The 22,842-nt window shown below is 43.6% G+C and overlaps 1 protein-coding gene across 1 annotated transcript in view; it reads left to right on the top strand.

The window, feature by feature from the left end:
• LOC146870074 (junctophilin-4-like) overlaps window positions 1-22,842 on the top strand; it is a 954,768-nt gene that overhangs the window by 18,410 nt on the left and 913,516 nt on the right. The window contains exon 2 of the mRNA XM_085627709.1: window positions 7,832-8,759. Within this exon, the coding sequence (XP_085483835.1) occupies window positions 8,381-8,759 (379 nt within the window). The 5' untranslated portion in view covers window positions 7,832-8,380. The remainder of the gene's footprint in view (window positions 1-7,831; window positions 8,760-22,842) is intronic.

The following is a 22,842-nucleotide window of genomic DNA, read 5'->3' as shown; positions in this document are numbered from 1 at the left end:
GTTCACAACTAGAATAATTGTTTATCACTAACGATTGTTTTGTTAACGTTGTGTACACTTCATAGTGAATTGATTGTAGTGCACTGGGTATTCCTAGATACACTTCTGGGTATTTTCTTTTCATTTTTTAATCAGGTGGCCTGCAGAGCCCCTAACCTGGTGCACACAGTATGTGTTTAAGTTTGTTGAAAGTTTGAAAAAGCATTTATATTGTTCAAACTAGATTATTTGAGTGCATCCCAGCTGCGCTTTTATTCACTTTTAGAAAGTTGGCATTTTCTTACTTTAGCTATTTGGTGCCATTTGCCTGTCTCTGAATACACGCCCTAGTAGGTGACAGCTGGGCTTTCTGCATTCCCTCAAGACAGCCACACACAAAGGGAGCGTAGATGTGACTGATGGGCCATCCACATCCTGGGCAGGATGGGAGGGGGGAACTAACACTTACACCAGAAAGGGCTGTATCCTGTCCCCACACAAAGGAGTGCTTTACCCCCTGTAGTAAGTCTGGAGCCAGGACAGGGAGGGGAGGAACTCTGTGCACTTTAAAGGCCCCTCTCTTTTGAAGTCTCCCCCAGTTCAAAGGCACAACTGGGTATAAGTACTGGACTCCCGACACCACCAACTCAGTACACGTCTGGACCAGTGGGTACTCTGTCGGGAAGAAGGACTGCTGTGCTGCTGAAAGGACTGTCACTCTGCTGGACTCTGCCAGACTCCAGTTCTGCTGTGCTGACCTGCTGCCCTCTTGCCTGGGAGTTAGAAGAACTGGACCTGCTTCTCTCCACCACTTGAACCCAGGGTTGCTCAAAGGGCTTGCCTGCTTGCCTCCTGTTGTCTCAGGGACATCAAAGACTCAACTCCACTCCATAACCAGCACTTGGACTCTGACATCTGAGAGTCTTGCCCTGCCAAGTGATGCCAATCAAGTCCTAGGCCCTTGGAAGTGGGTGTAGTGTGCTGCAAAAACCCACGCATCGCTGTCATTGCGTGGCTCGCAACTGGCGCATTTCCATCAACTCTGATGCATCGCCGCTGCTGCCAGGATCGAGGCCATCATCGGCTGCATTGCTCAACAATGACACATCATATACATCAGAGGGGTTCGACAACGAAAACGACACATCTCCAATTTGCTCGTCTTGGAACCGAAGCATCGCCTACATCAGGATAGATGCAGACGCATCACCTCCTTTGCTACTTTGATCCCCGCATCTCGTCCTCTACATCGACACAACCCCAAACCAAGGTACAGTTTCAGCGGGCCAAGGCTGGTCCCTTTATCTAACCCATGCTGAATCGTAGTGAACTTTTGGAATTGAACCAGTCTAGCGCAATCAGATAGCCCCGGTTAGCGCTTTATGTTCTGTTTTTGTTTTGTTCAATAAGTGAAGCTCAATTTTCTATCCAGGTGTGGTATCTTTTTGTGTGGTGTTTTCCCTGTTTTACTGTTTCAGTGATGCACACATTGCCTCTCAAGTTAATTCTGACTGTTTATGCCAAGCTACCAGAGGCTGAGCACAGGATAATGTAGGGCAGGTATCTGACTTACCCTGACTAGGATTGTTGTTCCTGCTTGGACAGGTTGCATGCCTCTGCCAACCAGAAACCCAATTTCTAACAGTAGTGTATTTTATGATTTAGAACTTATAGTCATAAACAAGTCGTGTTCCATTTTAGGAAGAATGTGATGCCTACCAGTCTCACTCATGTAAAGTTCCACTCTAATGTAGTTCCAAGACCCTGCGCTGACATGCAGAGTGGATGTGCATGTGTATTGTATATATGTGGTGCTGTTAGCAGGGCTCTATGTTCCATGTGAGTGTACTTTTGACCAGACCAGTAGTATCCATTTTGGAATGCCCCTTGTACAACATAGCACAAGAAAAGGACATCTATTAATGGCATTCCTGGGTTGGAGGGAACAGCCCCAGACACTGAAGTGTGGTGAAATGGAGGCGGGCAGGTTTAGAAATGCAATAGTAAACTTCATGGAGCCCCTACAGATTATCTCTCTCTGAGTTTAGCCATCAGAGATGATAGGGAGCAGGAGCTGGTGAGTCAGAAGATTATTTTCAGGTGTAAAAAGAAAATTTCAGGCAAGGCCTGCCTTTTTGCTTTCCCCTAAATACTACTCCCAAAAGGGCAGTTAACAGCTTCACACTTTATTGTGCCGCTGTTGTAGGTGGTCATGTTGGAGACACCACTTGTTCCTCACTGCCTTCTGAGAAGAGCTGCACCAGAGACAAAACTAAGTCTGCTCCAAGGAGCTGGACAACACAAAAAAAGAGGAACTTCCCCTAATCGTTTCCAAGCCTTTGACAGTGGGACCAGCATCCCTTGTCTGGAAAATGTAGTACAAAAGTGGGACCCAAACATTCCCACTTGGTTTTAATTTCTTCATTGAATAACGGAGGGAGTAATCTGAGGATTACTTCAAGAAATTCTGACACAGGACTGATGTCTTGTTCAGCCAGTCTTGAAGAGATGTAATCTCGTCCCCTTAAGTCTGCCAAATTCCAGAGAGGACCTGTGGGTCTGCCTCTGGCCTTGGAGCTGCTGGTCTGTTGAGAGAGGGTCGGGCAGCTGCTGTTGGCAGAAAGACGACCAAGAAGGAGAGGCCGAGCCTCTGGAGCATTGGAGGAGCCTCAGAAATCGCAGACTGCCATGAGGAGTATGCACCGACCATAGTTTAGAATGGGTCATCCAGTCTCCACGGCCTAACTTCAAGTCGACTGCTCATCTTGCCGGAGGTGTGACCGCTGCTGTTTGGATACGCCCAAGTGTTCTGCGGCTAAGAGTGGCTGCAACCTGAAGCAGCTGCAACTACAAGCGACTGTGACCTGAGACACCAACATGTAGGAGCAACTGTGTCCTTAAACACCAATAGTGACGAGCAACCATTCTGACCCCCCCAGAGGGCAGGGCAACCACTCTGACCCCCCAGAGGGCAGGGCAACCGCTCTGATCCCCCCAGAGGGCAGGGCAACCGCTCTGATCCCCCCCAGAGGGCAGGGCAACCGCTCTGATCCCCCCCCAGAGGGCAGGGCAACCGCTCTGATCCCCCCCAGAGGGCAGGGCAACCGCTCTGATCCCCCCCCAGAGGGCAGGGCAACCGCTCTGATCCCCCCCAGAGGGCAGGGCAACCGCTCTGATCCCCCCCAGAGGGCAGGGCAACCGCTCTGATCCCCCCCAGAGGGCAGGGCAACCGCTCTGATCCCCCCCAGAGGGCAGGGCAACCGCTCTGATCCCCCCAGAGGGCAGGGCAACCGCTCTGATCCCCCCCCAGAGGGCAGGGCAACCGCTCTGATCCCCCCCCAGAGGGCAGGGCAACCGCTCTGATCCCCCCCCAGAGGGCAGGGCAACCACTCTGATTCCCCCAGAGCACTGTGCAACCACTCTTGACTCCCCCAGAACACAGGGCAACCACTCTAATCCTCTCGGAGGACAGGGTAACAACTATGATCCCCCAGAGGACAGGGCAACCATTATGACCCCTCAGAGGACAGGGCAACCGCTCTGATCCCCCTAGAAGACAGGGCAACCACTCTGACATGGTTCCCTTGCTCACTTTTCCACTGGATTCAAGCTAGCCTGGCTGATGAGGGCTGTTATCCCGAAACCGGTCCCAGGATGCTTGTTTCCGGTCCAGGGAAGACATGGCTTGGCAGTTCGAGCTGGACTGTTCCCATGAGGTACAGGGTCAAGGCTGATTTGCATATAGCTGTGTCTGAACTGGGGTGGCAAAGTGAGCTAAAGAACGTTGATGGATTCAACCCAGATCTGTGACTGGGGGTGAGTGTCTGAAAAGTTTCAGCGCTCCGTCCATCATCTCCTTGTGTTTGCTTTGTACGCCCTAAGTTGGCAGGGTATGCCCAGACGTGGGTCCCTTGCTCACTTTGCCACTGGATTCAAGCTAGCCTGGCTGATGAGGGCTGTTATCCCGAAACCGGTCCCAGGATGCTTGTTTCCGGTCCAGGGAAGACATGGCTTGGCAGTTCGAGCTGGACTGTTCCCATGAGGTACAGGGTCAAGACTGATTTGCATATAGCTGTGTCTGAACTGGGGTGGCAAAGTGAGCTAAAGAACGTTGATGGATTCAACCCAGATCTGTGACTGGGGGTGAGTGTCTGAAAAATTTCAGCACTCCGTCCATCATCTCCTTGTGTTTGCTTTAGATTAATTAGTTGCCAGATTACGTGAACTTTCTGTAAAGTGTCGATTTGGAACAATGACTGAGGAATTAATTTGTGATCAACTCATTGTGCAATGCCCTGATAGGAAGATCCAAGAAATGCTTTGGGCTGTCTAAGATCCCGCCCTAAAAAAAGCTGTGGACACGGCTAAAGTAATTGAGGAGTCTCAAGTTGGGAAGAAGGGATAGGAACTTAGGTGAAGTAGCAAATGTAGAAGGTGTTTTTAAAGATGATGATGTTGAAATTAATGCAGTTTTAAAAAAGCTACAAAGGGAGCGAATGTGTTTGGCTCTATTCCTAAAGTCAAAGGGAGGGAATGTTTGCCATGTGGCAGTCAGTATCACATTGCTGACTCAAAAAGATGTTTTGCCATAGACCAAGTGTGTAGGAGCTGCAGTTGTAAGGGGCATTATGCACGTATGTGTAGACAGAATGATAATCCTGAGAGGTACAAGCCTAAGGTTAATGTAGTACAACAATGCACCGTGTTCAAACAAAGTCTGGATAGAGTACTTGTAATAGAGGAGGCTACTGTTAGTATGGTTGGGGAAGTCAGTCAAGACATACGAAGATTGACTAGACCTACTGCTGAATTTAATGTGTGTGGGCAAAATGTTACCCTCATGGTGGACTTGGGATCCATGTTCACTATCATACCTGAGGCCCTCTTCAAAACACTGTGGAATGATGTTCCTCTATCTGACAAGGACATCAATCCTGTTGGGTATCAGGAACAATCCATTGACATCTTGGTTTACATGTGTGGTGGCATTTCTTTTGGTATGAGGAGCACTGAAGGGAAAATCTACATTGCTAAGGAAGGTCCTCCCATCCTTGGGTGGATGCACCAATAGGACCTTCATATTCTCAGTCCAAGGTCCCCAATCAGATTATGGTTTTTGATGATCATATTCAAATTGAACATATTGTACAAGATGCTCACAAGGTATTTGAGGATAGGTTGGGGTGCGTCAAGGGTTATCGCTACAAGATAATCGTGAAGCGTGACACATGTCCGGTTCAACACAAACTTAGGAAGGTGCCGCTGTCAGTAAGACAGGGTGTCAAAGATTTATTGCAAGATTTATTAAAAACTGGAGTGATTGAGCCAATTGAGGCTTCGTCATGGATTTCTCCGGTGGTTTTAACACTCAAACCGAAAGGTTTTGCATTGACCTGAGGTCACTCAATCGTGACATTGTCACTGACACCTTTCCCCTGCCTAACCTCAACGAACTGCTACAATCTGTTGGGGGTGGTAAGTACTTCTCTAAGATAGATTTGAGAAGTGGTTATCACCAAATTAGATTACACTGTGACTTCAAGCCACTCACTACTTTCATTACTTCTGAGGGCATGTTCCAATTTACTCGCATGCCGTTCGGGTTAGCGTTGGCTGCAAGTGTCTTTCAAAGAATGATGGCTAGCATGTTTGAGGGGCTGCGTGGCGTAGTATATATTCAGGACGACATTTTGGTGTCAGGGAAGACTGTTGAGCAACATAATGCCATTCTGCGACAAGTGTTGTGGAAACTCGAGGATGCGGGGTTAACTGTTAACAAAGAGAAATGTGAGTTTTTAACTGAACATGTTGAGTATTTGGGGTATACCATTTCTAGTGGTGGAATAGCACCCTAACGGAATCTGTTGGAGGCCATAAAACATGCTCCGTTCCCCAAGGACAAAGATCAACTCGGGTCCTTTCTTGGTCTTGTCGAATATTATTCTAAATTTGAAAAAAGTTTTGCTGATATTTCTGAGCGATGAATCCTGTCGTGTTGAAACGTTTCAACACGACGGGATTCATCGCGCCTCGGACTTCGGCTGAACTTCACACACTGAGCTTCACACAATCTGATTAGTCAGAACCTGGCAGTATAGACTTTTTGATGTTACACACCTAACGGACGTTCAACAGTCACTGGCTTATCACCTAGTAAGACATAATTCTGGGTCCAGCTGCTTTCGTCACACTACTACGCAAATTTCTTGACGTGTGCTTATATATTGTTAACCTTGCCTTGAAGAAGCCCATGCTTGGGCGAAACTCGTTGGCTGCGGATCTGGTCGCACTGAACTTTGGAATAAATGAATATATGAAAATATTCAACTGCTGTGTGGACTCAACATTCAGTCTTTCACTTTGAAATTACTCAATACTTTTGTTTTTGTGTTGCCTCTCATACTTGTGGATATATGTTATATTTGTGGTCATCTAAGCGGCTGGCCATTTGAGGTGGGCAATACTTTCACTACTGACAAGTGACAAGTCCAGGCTGTGCACTCACTTATAACCCTGCTGCTTTATCTTTTAACTTCCTAACTTACCTTAAATCCTCAAGGTCTTCATGTGTCTTATGTATGCTGCTTCACAACACAGTGCTTGTGTAAAACCTTTGCCTTTATTATTTCTGTGGGTACTATTGCATTTTGGAGTGCATTCAAGTATTTTCATTTATGACGAAAAGAAGCACCTGACTGGATGGTAATTATTGTCCTTGCATAATTGCTGAGTTGTGAGTCTTTGTCTCCAGACTGGCTCCTTGAGCAGCCTTGGACCGTTCATCTCATTGCTACCGTCAGTCAAGCGCCGAAGAGGTGTGCGGGGTGCTCATTGTGATGGACCATGGTGTATCAGGCCTCATGACGAAGGAGGTAAAAGGCCCTAAACTATCATGCTTGGGGCCCAACCCACCCCCTGCTTGCCCTGTGACCCCTGAACGGCTTCTGACAGACTACATATTCCTTTTATGTGCTGGGAAGGGAAAAACAGCGTGATGCACCGACGTTTCCAATAGCTATTTCAGGGTGTACACATTATGCAATCCATTCCACGTGCTCATTTAATTCCGATTTCAGGGGAGCGTGGAATCATGGCTTGCTTCCCTTGGGGAAGGGGTGATCTGAAAGCAGGTTCTCTGTGATGGCCTATAGCCTCGGACATCGTGCAGTTTCCACCCCGCTCCCTTTCTCTCCCCTTGGTGACTTCTAACGAGGGCGGCTTCGTATGTGAGTGTCCAGGTTACACATAACCTGGACTGATTAAACCCGGCCTGCAGTGCTCAAAGACATGGCTCAGGCACAGGAGAAGGAAGAACAAACAGAGTAAGATGGGAGGGGTGGGGACTATATGTAAAGTGGCCCACAGACATACAAGACCAAATGAAGAGGCCTGCTGAATTCTGGCTCTGGATTAACTAAGAGCACTGGGAAAGTACAGATAACGTCAAAACACACCACGTGCACAGTATTAAAAGTCCCCCTGTGAAGAAGTGTGTGGTTCATTGGATAGGGTTAGAGTGTAGTGCTTTTCAGCCACCAGTGTCAAACTCACACATCCTTAAAAACTGATGTACTCACCCAGCTGATCGCATACCTTTACAATACTGAATCAGACTCTGGCCTGCTATTGAAGTGCTTAGAAAGTCATACCCTGTTCTACTGACTGGCCCTGCTATGCCACACAGAGGACATATTAGGCGCTATACAAGTACTAAATAGCAATAACAATGTTGTTCGAGTGTGGTGCAGCGCTGCATTTTTCAGACAGATGTGTAGTGCTAGAATGTTGGAAAGGAGGTGTAATTCCTCTTCACCTGCTCCTGATTAATTCTCTGTTTCTCTTCCCACTTTAGCTTCATGCCCTCGATAGCTGGAATTATCCAAACCTTTCCTACAAGGCAAGACTGTGTTGTCATCCTCTTCCTTCCATGTGCGAGCACGTGCAAGAGTGGTTCTACCAAATGCATCACTGTCTGAATCAAGATTGTTGAGGAGAGAAAGTGTAACATCTGGATGTGGAGGGTGGATGCAGAGCCGCACTCCAACGCTGGCTGCAGACATCACAACCAGAAGACACCGAACCAAAGTCCAGGCCCACTGTGAAGAAAGTTCCAAAACCTAAGGCAGACATCGGACAGAGATTCACAGCCCAGCTCAGGCATCAGACACAGGCTCGCACTCCAATGCATGTGGTGCACACTCACCGGGCCAACAAGGTTTGTGCTGGGCAGTAGTCTGCAACAAAAGATTGCCACAGACCGGAAACGGCACCATCCTACAGATGTGAGGTTTTTGCTGCAGTACTGTATGAGCAGGGGATGAATTTGCAACACTTGGGGAGCGGGGAGTGACCTGCGTCCCCCCAGACAGAGCCCCCCACGGGGCGGAAGCACGGCCCATGCATGTCACACGGGGGCAAGTTTGAATTTGACGATGGCGGATGCTACGTGGGTGACTGGGAAGACGGACGGGCGCACGGCTATGGGGTGTGCACAGGCCCTGGGCGCCAGGGCGAATACAGTGGATTGTGGTGCCGTGGCTTTGAGTCACTTGGTGTTTACACCTGGCCCAGCGGTAACGCCTACCAGGGCTGCTGGGCCCAGGGCAAGCGCAATGGCCTTGGCGTGGAAGCCAAAGGCAAATGGGTTTACCGGGGTGAGTGGAGCCATGGACTGAAGGGCCGCTGTGGGGTCCGCCAGAGCCTCTCTGGGGCCAAGTACGAGGGTGCGTGGAGTGATGGGCTACAAGATGGCTATGGCATGGAGACATACTCAGATGGAGGTGAGTGAGGGCAAATGCCAACCCATGCATCTCTCTCCTTCTTTTACTAACTCCCACATCTTCCCTTCTGTTCCTCCCTTTACCTTTCCTCCCTCCATTGCTTTTTTTTCACAGGGCTTGTGGTTTAAGCCATGTCTGATTTTGATAGCCTCTGCCCTGCCTTCAGCCGAGCCTTTCATGAACCTTCTGCAGGTATAGACACAATGCTCCAGATGTGTTTACCAGAGCTGCCTACAATATTCCAGACATGGCCTCCAGAAATAGACGCAAAACTCCAGAGATGGTCTTAGATAGTCCTAGAACTAGGCAATGCTCACAATAAGGTGTATTCCCTCAATTGCCTTCAGGGGGCTGATTTCCCTGAAGCATTAATGCCACTTTGGGAACAGGCAATGTAAAGCTATCCTAAATAAGGACTTACTAATCACGCACTTCATTATAACGTGCTCTTCTGATCCCTCTACATGTGGGTGACACTCACGTTCTTGTAAACTCATGCTACTGAAATGCATACAAGTAGATTCAAGAGCTTCTGTAAAATGTGGTGCCCAATCAGTTGAATTAAACATTGGTGATAACAAAGCTTAAGTTATTCTTATGGCTACACTGGGCACCAATTTATCAGAGATGAGGACCTTGTCTTCAGCAAAGGTTAACCATGCTGTTTTAAAATGGCTTATGGATAGGGACGAGTATTTAAAAGGGCCTTGGTCGGTCCACAAATAATGGGTCCACACTAACATTAGACTTTCAGATAAATGAGCCCGTCTATATGTGGTTAGGAGTGCTGGCTTACTGAACTGAACATACTTGGCTCTCTCAGTTTCATTGTGTTTTTTACATGTCTGCCCGTATTTACGTTTTGATGATCTTAGTGGTATTTATCCATATTTCTTGTGTTATGGTAATATATGAAGTTGCAAGTAGGATAACTTCACTTTTATTTAACAAATAAAGTGGCGCTGGCAGTTGGGATCGAGTTGTATTTTAGTGTTATTGCTACATCTTCCTAATACAACATTACACACTTGTGAAAGATTTGCACCTTGATACAAACACTTATGCGTTTGCAACGATTCAGGCTTCATCAGGAGTCCTCATAGTTAGGTCCAGATCATCTCTCCACATGTCGCAGAGGCATCAAAAACTCAGCAAGAAACAAATGACTGACATTGATGAACTTGAGCAGGAGGTGGTCTGATGGCTCCAAAGGAACAGGAACAAACTATAAACCAAACAAAAGAACAGTCAGAGATGTTTACGGCCCAAGGCCTACATGTCCATGGGACTTGTTTCGAAGTTCAAAAATGTCCTCAGGTAACGAGAAAACACAGTTGCCTCACATCTGACACTATCTGGTGGCTTCTTACTGTGTGCATAGGTAGAACATCCACATAACCAGGCATTTAGGACCAAATCCATCCCCGGCCACCAATATTTGTGCGCCTTACGCTTAGTAACTAACACCCCAGGATTAACTGACACCCCAGGATGGCCGTGGTGTAACAGTTTGAACAATTTCTTCTGCACTCCAGCTAGAGGAGCAATTTTGTCCTGATTTACCAAGACAACACGGTCTAAAGACAACTCATTGAGCACTTTACATAAAGCTGCCAGCCATGGGCATTACGCTCATGGAGCCATTTCTGACCAACACATTGTACCGTTGCACTGATCACTACAGTCTTCTTCTGAAGCTGCAAGGTATGCTATCCCCATTGTAGATGCTGGAATAAGCACAGATATGCCAATCACCGTGAAATCCTTTAACTTAGAACCAACACAAAGGATACTTTGACAGCCTCATAAGGGACATACAAGATGGATGTCTACATCCGGACACTGCGTCAAAACCTGTGGTTTAAAAAAAAACAAGTAGATCATTCAGCATCATGTTCATGCCAGGGTAGTTTCCCAACCATCCATTCATGAATTCCATGCCCACACGCATACACCGCACACTCACATTCTACCTACACGCAAGCATTCCAATGCACTTTCAACCACTATGATGGTACAACACATGCTTGAACAACGCATGCCTGTACCCCGCGGTCTCAACCACAGCAGCGTCTTTACCACGCATGCCTTTACCACGCATGCCTTAACCACGCATGCCTTTGCCACGCATGCCTTTACATGGTAAAGACATGATGGGCAAAGAGATATGCGTGCTAAAGATCATACCCCTGACCCCTGCCCTGTAAACGGTCCCTTCCCCCCTGCCCCAAGCCCTAAAAACTACCCAGAACCCAGTCTACTCCGCCCTAAGAAACTGTCTCTACATACCTAAAGTATCCCACCCCAACCCCTGCCCTGAGGCCTAAAACTGCCCCAGCCCTTAAAACTTTTTCTTTCCCCCGCCCAAGCCCAAAACTATCCCAATCACAGGCCCCCCCACCCTGAGACCTACCAACAATCCCCTACACCTGTAAAGTACTCCGACCCAGCACCCCACCTGAGCCCTAAAACTGCTCCCTGCCCTATAAACAACCGAGACCCCGTCATGAGCCCTGAGGGGGCAACCAAGACAAAATGCTGACCCTGACATAATTTTTGAGATAAGGGTCACCCAGTGCTAAATTTGAGCCGGTGGTTTCTGGTGCTCTGCACCGGCACTTAATTGTCAACACATGCACTTATGAGAATATACCACAAGGTGGCACTGTCTGTCTGTTAGATATGAGCAGAACAACTGTTGTGTATTAATTAAATGCATTAAAATTACTAACTCCTGCTGACCAAGTCATTCTTTTAGCTTTAATGGGCAAGGAATAGTATACATTGTCACACTTGTAGAAGTGTGATGGCCAATAGTTGTGGTGGCATGAAGTTGGCACAGCTGGCTGAGGCTATGGGTAGTGCATGCCACAGTGGCCCACTAACGACTGCCCTAGCACTTATTTCTTCACAAATTAAGCACTGGAGTCACCCATTGTATATGGACAGAACGTACAGCAAAATTCTGGCGCTGGCATATTGTATGTAGGGTTTAGGCACCCTTGACACAGCACCCATGACAAAATGCTGATCCTGGCACAACGGAGGTCGTTTTTTGACATTTCAGAGCACCTATAGCACATTTTGGAAAAAATGAGGTTACTCTTGGGGAGTGTCAGGTTTCATTGGCTTGGCACCTTGATAGCATTTGAATAATTAAGGAGTGCCCTTTCAGAATCTATGGCTTTTAAGCATGTTTATATGAAATATGTGCTTGAAAATGCATTATTTGAGCAATTTTTGTTTTCAAAATTGTCTCAAGGGGAGAAACCCTTACGCAGCCTACAAAGCGTTCATAAAAGAGGTCAGATTACTCACTTTACTTGCTCACTACAGTCACTTTAGGGGAAGTAGTATTCCCCACAACTTTCAAAGATCACCGCCACTGCAAGGATAGAGGGTAAACAGTGTCTTGATGAGCACTGGTTACTTTCTGCATCTTCCTCTGGGGCACAGATATTACGCTTTAGGTTTTGTAATTTAAATTTAGCATGGAAATGCACACACTTCTGATTAAAAAAATGAACTAAAAACAACAAACACATTTTAAAAAGTTGTTGCTATGTTCCACTATTACAAATATATAAAAAATGTGTATTTGAATTAAAACTTCACCTCTGCGCTTTACACAAGTGACAGTGCTTTGCAAATTATTATAAATCAAAATGTATTACCAATAAGGGAAAATGTAGCCAATAACATAGTCCGTATTCAATATATGGTCTATATCAACTAATACATGTGGCTTAAACTACTATTGTGTTTTTAAAATAGTTTTTCTTCTCTCTATCATTTATCAATACATTTCTCTTGTGGTATATACTAGGGGAACTAATAAATCACGTCAGTTTGCGAGATAAATAATTTACGTCCCCAGTGCTGTTCTGTGGCAATATATCCTCTTCAGCTGAATACATACTTTTCATGTACTACACAGAGAAGCAAGTAATGTTCCCCTTGCACATCATTTCAGCACCCTAATGTAGGTGAAATCTAAAATAGACATTTGTCTGTGTTGTATTATTTTAATCATACAGTTATTATGGAATGTAAGCAATATCAATTATTATGAGGTCATAAGGGTAAGGTCATGAGACATCACTCCATGGGAAAATTCAGGGTCAAAGGTGTGACTTCCTGTGATGTCACTTATGCTACCACTAGCATTTTAGTAAATATACGTCCACGGCTACAGAGTGTGTGGATAAGATATGTGGGCTAGCTGTGTGTACGGTCTTAAACACTACTTTGAACTTTTGCCTTTTTTTTTACTATTTAGAGATAATCATAAAAGCATGTACAAAATGGAAAAGCGTGTACAAAATGGCATTAATAAAACAATGGTAATAAAAACAAGTGCACTCTTAAAATACAGCAGTCATAGGAGCATCCTTTGGCGTCAACCTCAACTTGCAGCAGTTTTGATTGTACGTGTTAAAATAGAGTTAGAATACCATAGTTTTGCAGAGCGTTACAGCAGACTTTAAAAAACACCTCACAGAAAACAAACATCGGTTTAGATTCTGCGAACATGGATTCTCCGTTGAAATTGCTATTCACCAGGACTGGCCATCTCCCACCACAAGTTTGCCTTATTTGTTGGAACAATTCTGGTATTAAGTTTACGCTGTTGGATAATGACGAGTGTAGTTACTTTGAAAATGTTGATATGCTGCAGGAGACCTGTGCTACTGAGGATATAGTCAGGGACAGGTATATAGTCGGGGACACTGTGTTCCTGCTGCTCCCTCCACTCTAGAAAAAGCCAGGGGAGGCCTAGTAACCTCATCCCAGGCATCTTTGGGCTATAAGATTGTAGTTGTTGCATTTGCTCAATCTGGTATTCAAATCTTTTGGTGTTACCTTACTAATCATTTTCACTTTTTTCTTGTTGGTTTCTATAATGCTGTGCACTCAGGTGTCAATAGCTGCAGCATTGATACTTTATTATTTCCAATAGATATCTTAAGAAATGGATCCTTTTCAAATATGAAGTGTTTTAACATTATTTTAGGGGGAGATTTTAAGGCAAAAATAGGGGATAGTTCTACCCTTTTGGATCCTTTTCAGTTTGAGGACTCGGTGTACCACAGACGTGTGATGGACAGCAGGGGGCCCGGCTTTATGGAACTCTATTACATTTTGATCTTTGTAACGTCACTAACATTGTGTGGGACCCAGCTAATAAAATGGACACTTTCATCGGCTGGGACTGTGGGACCATCACTAAATATATTTATAAATCATGAACAATAAATATGTATATCTTATGGGGGGGGCACCAGAGTTAGCAGTTCTAGTGACCCCAACCCCATTGAATTAGCACTTAATTTACCAGTTAGTGCTAATGGTCATTGTGGGAAGGGAATAATTGTTTTAGCAACTGCTGATCAGGGGCTTAGGCTCAGATGGTAGGCATCTCATATCCCTGGCTTGTTTCTCATCATTGTGAAAGATAATTTGAATTTGATTAATAGCAGTCTGAGTCCTGCCCTAAAACTTCAATTGTAATGCATTTATTTCTCTAGGTTTCAGTATCCATAAGTCTTTAATGGCCCCTATCAAAAACAATAAGACTACTGATCCTAGGTGGTTCGATAAGAAATGCAGGGGGGTCCCTGTACATCTGAGAGTGGCCCTGAACAGCAAACAGCAAGTCAAGACAGAAATAACATGCATTTGCAATGCAATTGGTCTCGCCTTTGGGATCTTGTATGTATTTAGCCTGGGTTCTAAAACATCTACTGATTTTTAACATGGAGGGAAAGTAAGCACGAAACTGCGTGACACGCCAGGTATGGGAACCAATGGAGAGAAATATTGCCTTTCAGCTGGAAATGGTATAGTCCAAAGCTCTGTTTTTAATATAAAATCAGGGCCTTGGGTGGTCATATCATTGAAAATACACAATTTGAAAAAAATATTATTGTCTACGGGTGCTCGTGGAAGACAATTTCCATGGACTGGAATCTAGAGAATGCTTAAGTGATTCTGGTATTTTATTGACCTCTGCTGGTCGTTTTCTATCAAGAAAGTTAAATAGAAGTAGTTGGCAGAAAAATTTAAATTCTGGTATTTTACTGACCTCTACTGGTCGTTTTCTATCAAGACAGTTAAATAGAAGCAGATGAACAAGCAGAAAGCAATTCTGGTATTTTACTGACCTCTGCTGGCCGTTTTCTATCAAGACAGTTAAATGGAGGCAGTTGAACAGACAAAAAAGTCCCTAAGCGGAAGCAGCCAAGCCCTAGGGCTGATCTCCAGAGCCCACAAAGTACATACACATATAAGTATACACTAAAGTATATACAAGAGGTCTCGAATGCTCGACCTAAAAAGGGCCAGGTCCGAGTCCAAAATGGAGAATACGAAAATGAAAATCACTATTAAAGAGGAAATAATGGCGAAGTGAGATAGTCTGTTCAGAAGGAGCCTTCTGGAAGATAATCCATTCAAATAAAATTTGTGCTGGCCAATCTGATGGCTTGGAAACTAACGTTGCAGCTGATAAGTGGATGGAACATTTTAGATCTGTTTACTGCTTGAATACAGACAATGTGGACACACCGATAGAGTCCTCCCCTAGCTTCCCGCTTGACAAGAAGTTTGAGTTATAGAGCATTGTCACTGACATTATTTGCAGCCCATCATATAAAAGCCCAAGCCTTGATGAGGTTCCAATGAACCTATACAAGGAAAATATCGAGTTTTGGGCCCCAGCCATTACTAACATATTAAACTCAGCAGTATGTTCTAAATTACCATCTTCCCGGCATACAGTGGTTATTGTTCCTGTCTTCCACAATGGAAATAGGCACGATCCCCAATGTTATCGGCCTATTTCTCTGCTTAGTTCTTTCGTTAAAGTAATTGGCCACTGCCAAAGACAAGCAAAGTGTATATTTATGTACAAAGCAGTCTAAAACTTAGCATCTACAAAAACCAAGTTGAAAAGTATACATCTGTGTTACTGTCCATTCTCTAAGTGAGGGAGATTTTAGTTGGATCTTTCTTAGTTAGAGAATGTGAGTAGTACAGGGAAATATGTAACACAGTAGACTGTATTGTAGTAGCTATGAATAGTTATACAGATGTATACTTTTCAACTTTGTGTTTTTTAGGTCCTGAGTTTCAGGCCGCCTTGTAGACACATATACACTTCACTTATCTTTGGTAGTGGTATCTGGAAAGAATATGAGTGAACACCGAGGTGTGCTTTATGAACTTTTTATGTGGTAAATACCTTTCTCTAAAGACTGTATTGAGGTTATTGTCAGACCTTTCCACAATTGGAGTCTAATTACATTCCCCTGAAGGTTTTTTTTTTATCTGCAGGTGATTTTGTTATATATAACACTAAATTATCCCCTGTGGGTAGAAGGGCTGTGAATACCATGTATAAAGTTTGCAGACAATGAATAGTTGATGATGTGCGTCCAGTACAGGAATGATAGTGCTAGATAACCTGTTTGTCTTTGTTTAAATAAAATGTGTGGTAGATTTGGGTCACCATAAAATTAATAGGCTGAAACACAAAGAGATTCAATTTGGGTGATGTATGGTTGGATATTTAATACATGTGTGTCTCTGGTGATGGTTTGTTTTAATCACGTTATTGCTCTATGGTGGTCAGTGTATTGGTGCAATGTGGTGATATATTTCAATTCATTGGTTTTCTTAGAAATTAAATAATTTGTTGGATTATTTACTAACCCATATATATAATTAAAGAAATGTTTTCTTTTTGATACTGAGAACATACCCCATTTATATTTTCATATGAAAAAGAACATTGAAAGAGGGACCATGAAGAAGGTGGTTTAGAGTCATTAAGGCCACCGAAGCATGTGCTGACCATTTGTTGAACACCCTGACTAAGACACAGTGATGGAAGACTTAAGAGGGGTCTCCTCTCTGTGCTATTAAGAAGACACTCTGTGGGGAGGGAGGTGTGTCCTAAAAATGTGTGACTTCGTATACCTGGTAATGAGAATGGCTTGGGGTTTGTCTTGCTTTGTTCTGTTTTCATTCATTTTTCTTTGAGCTTGATGAAATTGCTATGATGAAGTACTGTATTTTAATGTCATTTTGGAAGAAGTAACTTTATTGGATGTACAGATCAATGAAGTTTCTTATGTTATTAACGTGAACCTTTTTATGAATAATCAAGGTTAATGAAATAAAAAGAATGTTTTAAGTAATGGTGGGCTAGTAATGACTGAATATCTATTCTTCCTAAATTAAATAGGCTAGTGGTTTTTAGTTTCTGTGGTTCAAGGTCAATTTAACCCGCATCCCTGCTCTATTGTAATCTGATGACGCTGTACTCCTATTACAAACCCCCAATGCCTGAGGGTCTCATTGGCAAGTTTGTCAAATTCATGGATGATCTAAATCTTGAGACTAACATCTCTGAAACTCATTATATGCCCAGTGGCACAAAATCCTGCAAGTCTATTCCAGTTGTAATAAAGGGTAAACAAGTACAGAAGGTACATTACTTTCTATATTTGGGGGTGGGAGGGTCACAGTACATGGTATCCTAGACTTAACTATTGGAGCACTGTTTAATTTTTCAAAAACACTGGCAAACAAATCGATTGTGCCAATTTTAGAAATATACTAGCATAAGTGTCTGCCAGTATTGATGTATGAGGTGGCAATATGGGGCTAATGCACCACCAATAAATTACAATTAGAAGAGAAACGCTTCTGCAGCCGCGCATTAGGCCTTCCTCCTTGCAGCCCTCAACACTTTGCCACAGTTATTAGGCCTCTCTCATGTAGAAGATCTTATTAAATTAGCAACGATGCTTTAATGGGTATCAATATGGGGAAAAACACATGAATGAATGAATGAATGAATGGAAACTTGTAATCGCGCTACTTAGCCCGAAGGCATCAAGGCGCCTAAACAAAACAGTTCGAAAAAGAGGCAGATCGTGTCTAAGCGTAGGCCCTGGCAAAAAGCCAGGTCTTAAGGGCCTTCCTAAAAGCCAGAGCCGAGGGAAGAGATCTTATCTCCAGAGGCAGGGAATTCCACTGCCTGGGAGCAAGAGTTGAGAAGGCTCTACCTCCCCACCTAGCCTTACGTATCCTGGGCACTGAAAGCAGAAGTTTATTTGACGACCGGAGGGTTCTGGGGGGAATGTATGGGACCAGCAAATCCTTCATACCCCCAGACCGATTAGTTGCCAAGGCTCTATAAATCAAAGTCAGGGATTTAAAGGATATCCTGGACTCAATAGGGAGCCAATGTAAGGTCCTTCTTGCTTGATGGGTCTTGGCCCGTTTAGGCAGGTCCAGGACCAGTCTAGCGGCAGCATTCTGCACCATCTGTAGACGAGACACCAGGCCCTTATTGATGCCCAAATAAAGAGCATTGCAATAATCAAGTCTGGACCCAATCAATGCCAGGACAGTATGTTTCCTGGCCTGGAAAGACAGATAGTGCCTGATCCTCCTTAAGATGTTTATCAGTCCCCAACAGGTGGAGATGGTCCTGCTTACCTGTTGATCCATCCTCAAAAGGGGATCGATCAAAACACCCAGATTTTTGGCCATGCTGCTCTCAACTGAGAGATAATGAAAGACTGTTTTGGGTGTGACTTAAGCCATAAGGTTCCCTGGCTAAGACACATCAAGCAGATGTCCTATGCCCTCTGTAGACCTGATCTGTTTACCGGTTCCCATCAGATCACCAAAGAGTGATGTATTCAACTTTGACTTCCATGAACAGGGAGACTGAAGAGAGGAATATAGCAACTCTCCAGGACTATGCTATCATACAACCTACAATTAATATAGAGCCTTATTTGATCCTGGCTAACAACTCATGGGAAACATCATTACTGACCGGATTTCGCCTGGACAGTATTAGAAGCTATCTTTGTATTCATTTGGGACAATATGACTCAACAACTGTTTTACTATGTTCTTACGTTGAATCCTCTATACAAACACTTATGCACTTTGCCCTTTTTTGTAAATTTTATAAACTTTTTACGTAACATCATTTGTTACCCATACATAAAGCTTATGGATGTTATAAATGTTAACCTGCTTTTTATCTTCTGAGGTTGTTGTTCAGTCTTGATGTTTGAAATTCTGTGGGGTTTTTTAAAGTCTGATGTAAGGTCCTACAAAGCTATGGTATTCTAACTCTATTTTAACAAGCTCACTCAAGCTGCTGCACGTTGAGGTTTACTCTAAAAGATGCTTTTATGACTGCTGTATTGTAAGAGTCCTCTTCTTTTTGTTATCATTGTTTTATTTACATTATTTTTTTCATGCTTTTATGATTATGTCTGAGTAATTGAATAAAGTTCAAAGGCTACTAAATGGTTTAGGGGTGGAATTCATGCATAGCCACAGTCCGGTCAATTGAATGAAGGATCCTGATAACTCAAATTTAGGCCGGGAGATTTAAACCAACCAAACATTACTACAGTTCAGCATATGCCGATTCAACTAAAGTGTTACAGCAAACAAATCATGGGAGGTATGCTGACAATGCAAACATTCTCCCACAGTCAAAAGATCTGGGTTAAATCCATCGTTCTTTTGCCCACTACGCCACCCCAGTTTGGACCCAGCAATATGCAAATCAGTCTTGACCCTGTTCCCCCTGGTAACAGTCCAGACCCTGTTGCCAGGCCAGGTCCTCCTGGACCGGAAACAAGCATCCTGGGACTGGTTTCAGGTTATTTCACCCTTCTTCAGCCAGGCTAGCTTAAATCCAGTGGCACAGTGAGCAAGGGACCCACGTCTGGGCATACCCATCCCACTTAGGGCGAAAAGTGTTACAGCAAACAAATGATGGACGGAATGCTGACAATGCAAAAATTCTCCCCCAGTCAAAAGATCTGGGTTAAATCCATTGTTCTTTTGCCCACTACGCCACCCCAGTTTGGACCCAGCAATATGCAAATCAGTCTTGACCCTGTGCCCCATGGGAATAGTCCAGACTGAACTGCCAGGCCAGGTCCTCCCTGGACCGGAAACAAGCATCCTGGGACCGGTTTCAGGGTATATCACCCTTCTTCAACCAGGCTAGCTTGAATCCAGTGGCACAGTGAGCAAGGGACTGTTTGCATTGTCTAGCATTCCGTCCATCAATTGTTTTTTTGCATATGATTCAACTAAAGGGCACTTCGCTGACAATGATTTCTAGAGAATTAATAATCCATTTCTTCGGCTTTGGTCTACTTTGGTGTCTGGCTAATACCGGTTTTCAACTAGTTCCAGGTAACAGATTGTGCCTCTGCTTTGGCTCACTGTAGATGAACCTCTGATAACTCTGTTGGGTTAGCTATGGTTATATGGGTCGTTTGCGACACTAGGAGACACATGTTTTCAAGCAGTCCATTTACGTGATTAGTGTTAAGTGCACCTGGCAAGAGCAATGGACTGCGTTCTGATGACAGGTCCGGATCCTAAGAATGTATTTATTTGGGACCTCGTAAACCCCCTGAGATATTCTTGCAGTTCAGGCAGCCTAAATGTTAAGCATTATAGAGATGTATAACTATAGCTTTGACATAGGACTGAGGTCAGTATGTCTCTATCGAGTACATTAAACTTAATTACTTGTGTGTGCCAGCTAACTCACAGGTCACTAGAAACTTCTTGAATATACAAGAAGGGATTCGTTTCTGACAACCGCATAAACATGACAACTTTGTTTCCCTTAGAGTCGGAACAATCTCAGAACCGTGTAAACAATAGATACCAGTTTCACTCAGTCAATCGTGCATGCTTCGTTTCTACAGAGTTGCACAGAAATAGATAGACTGGCGTTTCAATAAAAAGTGTTTATTGAACAGTCTTATTTCTCGTGCAAGGGATATGAACTGCTACAATCGTAAGACAGGATGCGAAGTACAGTATGTACAGGGTTAGCAGTAAGATAAAATAATACTGCAATAGCATGGTTTGTAGCTATGACATATATTCATAAAATACATACATAAATAACACAGGCTAAAATGTGAATACTCATCTGATACTTCTAAATAGTTCTACCCCAGTGTACCTAACCTAAGTGTAGTACGAGGTAAGAAGTAGGTGCTGTTTTCTAAAGTATGGCTAGCTATAGTTTTAGTTTTGCCAAGAGTTGCCAAACGTTTCTCTAAGTTCTAGTCTGCTCCATACCTTAGAATGTGTGAGGTTGGAATCTCTTTCCGGGACTCAATATCTAACACCCCACAAGGGGAGTCAGAAACCCTGGAGCTGGATTCTCTGCGAGGAGGATGACAGCGTCTGGTCAGTGCATCAGGCGAGAACTCGATCTCCTTCCGAACTTGTCGTGGCGAACCGCAAGTAGGTAGTCGAACTGGACCGTACCGGAACCGTGGTTTGCCAGGGCAAGTGCAGGTATATTTATACCTTGAAGGTGTTTAGGAATGCCTGTATTGAAGTAAAAGTCGGGCATTGAAACGTCATGAATGAACCCCTAAGGAATAGATGTTCATGCATAATAAATGAGTTCTTGGAGAAATCAATATCCAAGCAAGGGAAATTCCTAAAGGCTTAAGAGTCTGGTTTTCCAGGAACATAAACAGCAAAAGGCGCACCACAATCTCAAATTAGGTCAAAATCAGTCCATATACATCCAATTTTTCTTTTTCAAAATGATCTTCTTTATTTTTCATATGTTAAAATAACATTTAAGAACAGCCAGAGCAGCCGACGCGTTTCGTCCACTTGGGACTTCTTCAGGGCTGCAAAATGTATATATAAAACAATGTATAAATACAATGAATACCAACATACAATATATACAGAACAAACAACATTATTATAAATCTTAGACAAATACACATAAAGTACTAATGAGACGGAAGACAGAGGACAAAAATAAACTAAACATATCAGGACATAAACAATTAAAAACAAGGTTATAAGTCAGTTAATCCTTGCTATTGATTTATATTCAATAGTTTTCGGTATCAGTAAGTAATCAACTCTATGGCATGTTTCCAAGTGAGTAGGAATTTTTAAAAACTGCACAATTGTGTGATGCGACTGGTTTTTAGAAAAATGCATAAGCCATCGTTAGTTGAGTCAGAAGGGAAAAGAGTAGCTATCAACAGGCTCAGAGGGGTGTCACCGGAAGTGACAAGAGAAAAAGAAGAAGAAGAAGAGGGCGGTTCAAAAATGTACCCACCGTTAGAGATAGTACATCTGTTTATGTGATTCTTGCTTGAGAATTCAGGAATATCATTTCAGAGTCACTAGAAAATGTCAAAAATGGAGGAGCATTACTCAGCGTAGTGTTCTAATATTTGCAGAGTGTCAAAGGTACATTTTATGTAATGATAGCCTAAAGATTTAGGCAAAAAGTGGAGTACAAAATCTATCAAAGGGTTCATTCAACGTCACTGAGAGAGGTAAAAAATTTATATGTAGAGGGTCATTCCTCAACGTAATGTTTTAATATTCGCAGAAACCAGAGTAACAAAAATACATCTTATTTTAATGATAACCTGAGGAGTTAGACAGGAAGTGGAGTATACAGCTTAGCTTTAATGACAACCTGAGGAGTTAAACAGGAAGTGGAGTATGCAGCTTAGCAAAGGGTCATATGCAAGAATCGATAGCGCAAATAAGTGAACATATAGAAACTAATTCCAGTGTCACAAGTAAGCCCCCAAAAGGCGAGTTCACTGTACCAAAGTACATAGGGGCCAAGAGAAAATAAAAACAAACCCCTTAGGGGTATCTGTACTTACATGGATAATGAGTATATCAAATAGAATAGTGGTCTGGTGTCGATGGGTAGCAAATGCGCGTCCCTTCTTAGTAAGAATCAAGCGTCCAATTAAGTAAAAACCAATGATATAGTGGGGTCCCGAATCTTAAGAATGCCTAAGATGAAAACACAATAAACTAATGATTAAGATCAATAGTTGCGTTTTCAAATGGATTCAACTAACCCATTCACAGTATTAAGTATAGGTAAATCTAGGATGGGGATAAAAATAGGATAAATCTGGGAAAAAACGTTATAATGGTGACCAAAATAGGACAATCAAATATTGCGAGCAACCAATCTTAGATTGTATAGTCTTACCATAAGTGT

Source organism: Triturus cristatus, chromosome 1_1 (assembly GCF_964204655.1).
Source record: "Triturus cristatus chromosome 1_1, aTriCri1.1, whole genome shotgun sequence".
NCBI classification, from domain to species: Eukaryota; Metazoa; Chordata; class Amphibia; order Caudata; family Salamandridae; genus Triturus; species Triturus cristatus.
This window is presented reverse-complemented; position numbering and strand designations above follow the sequence as displayed.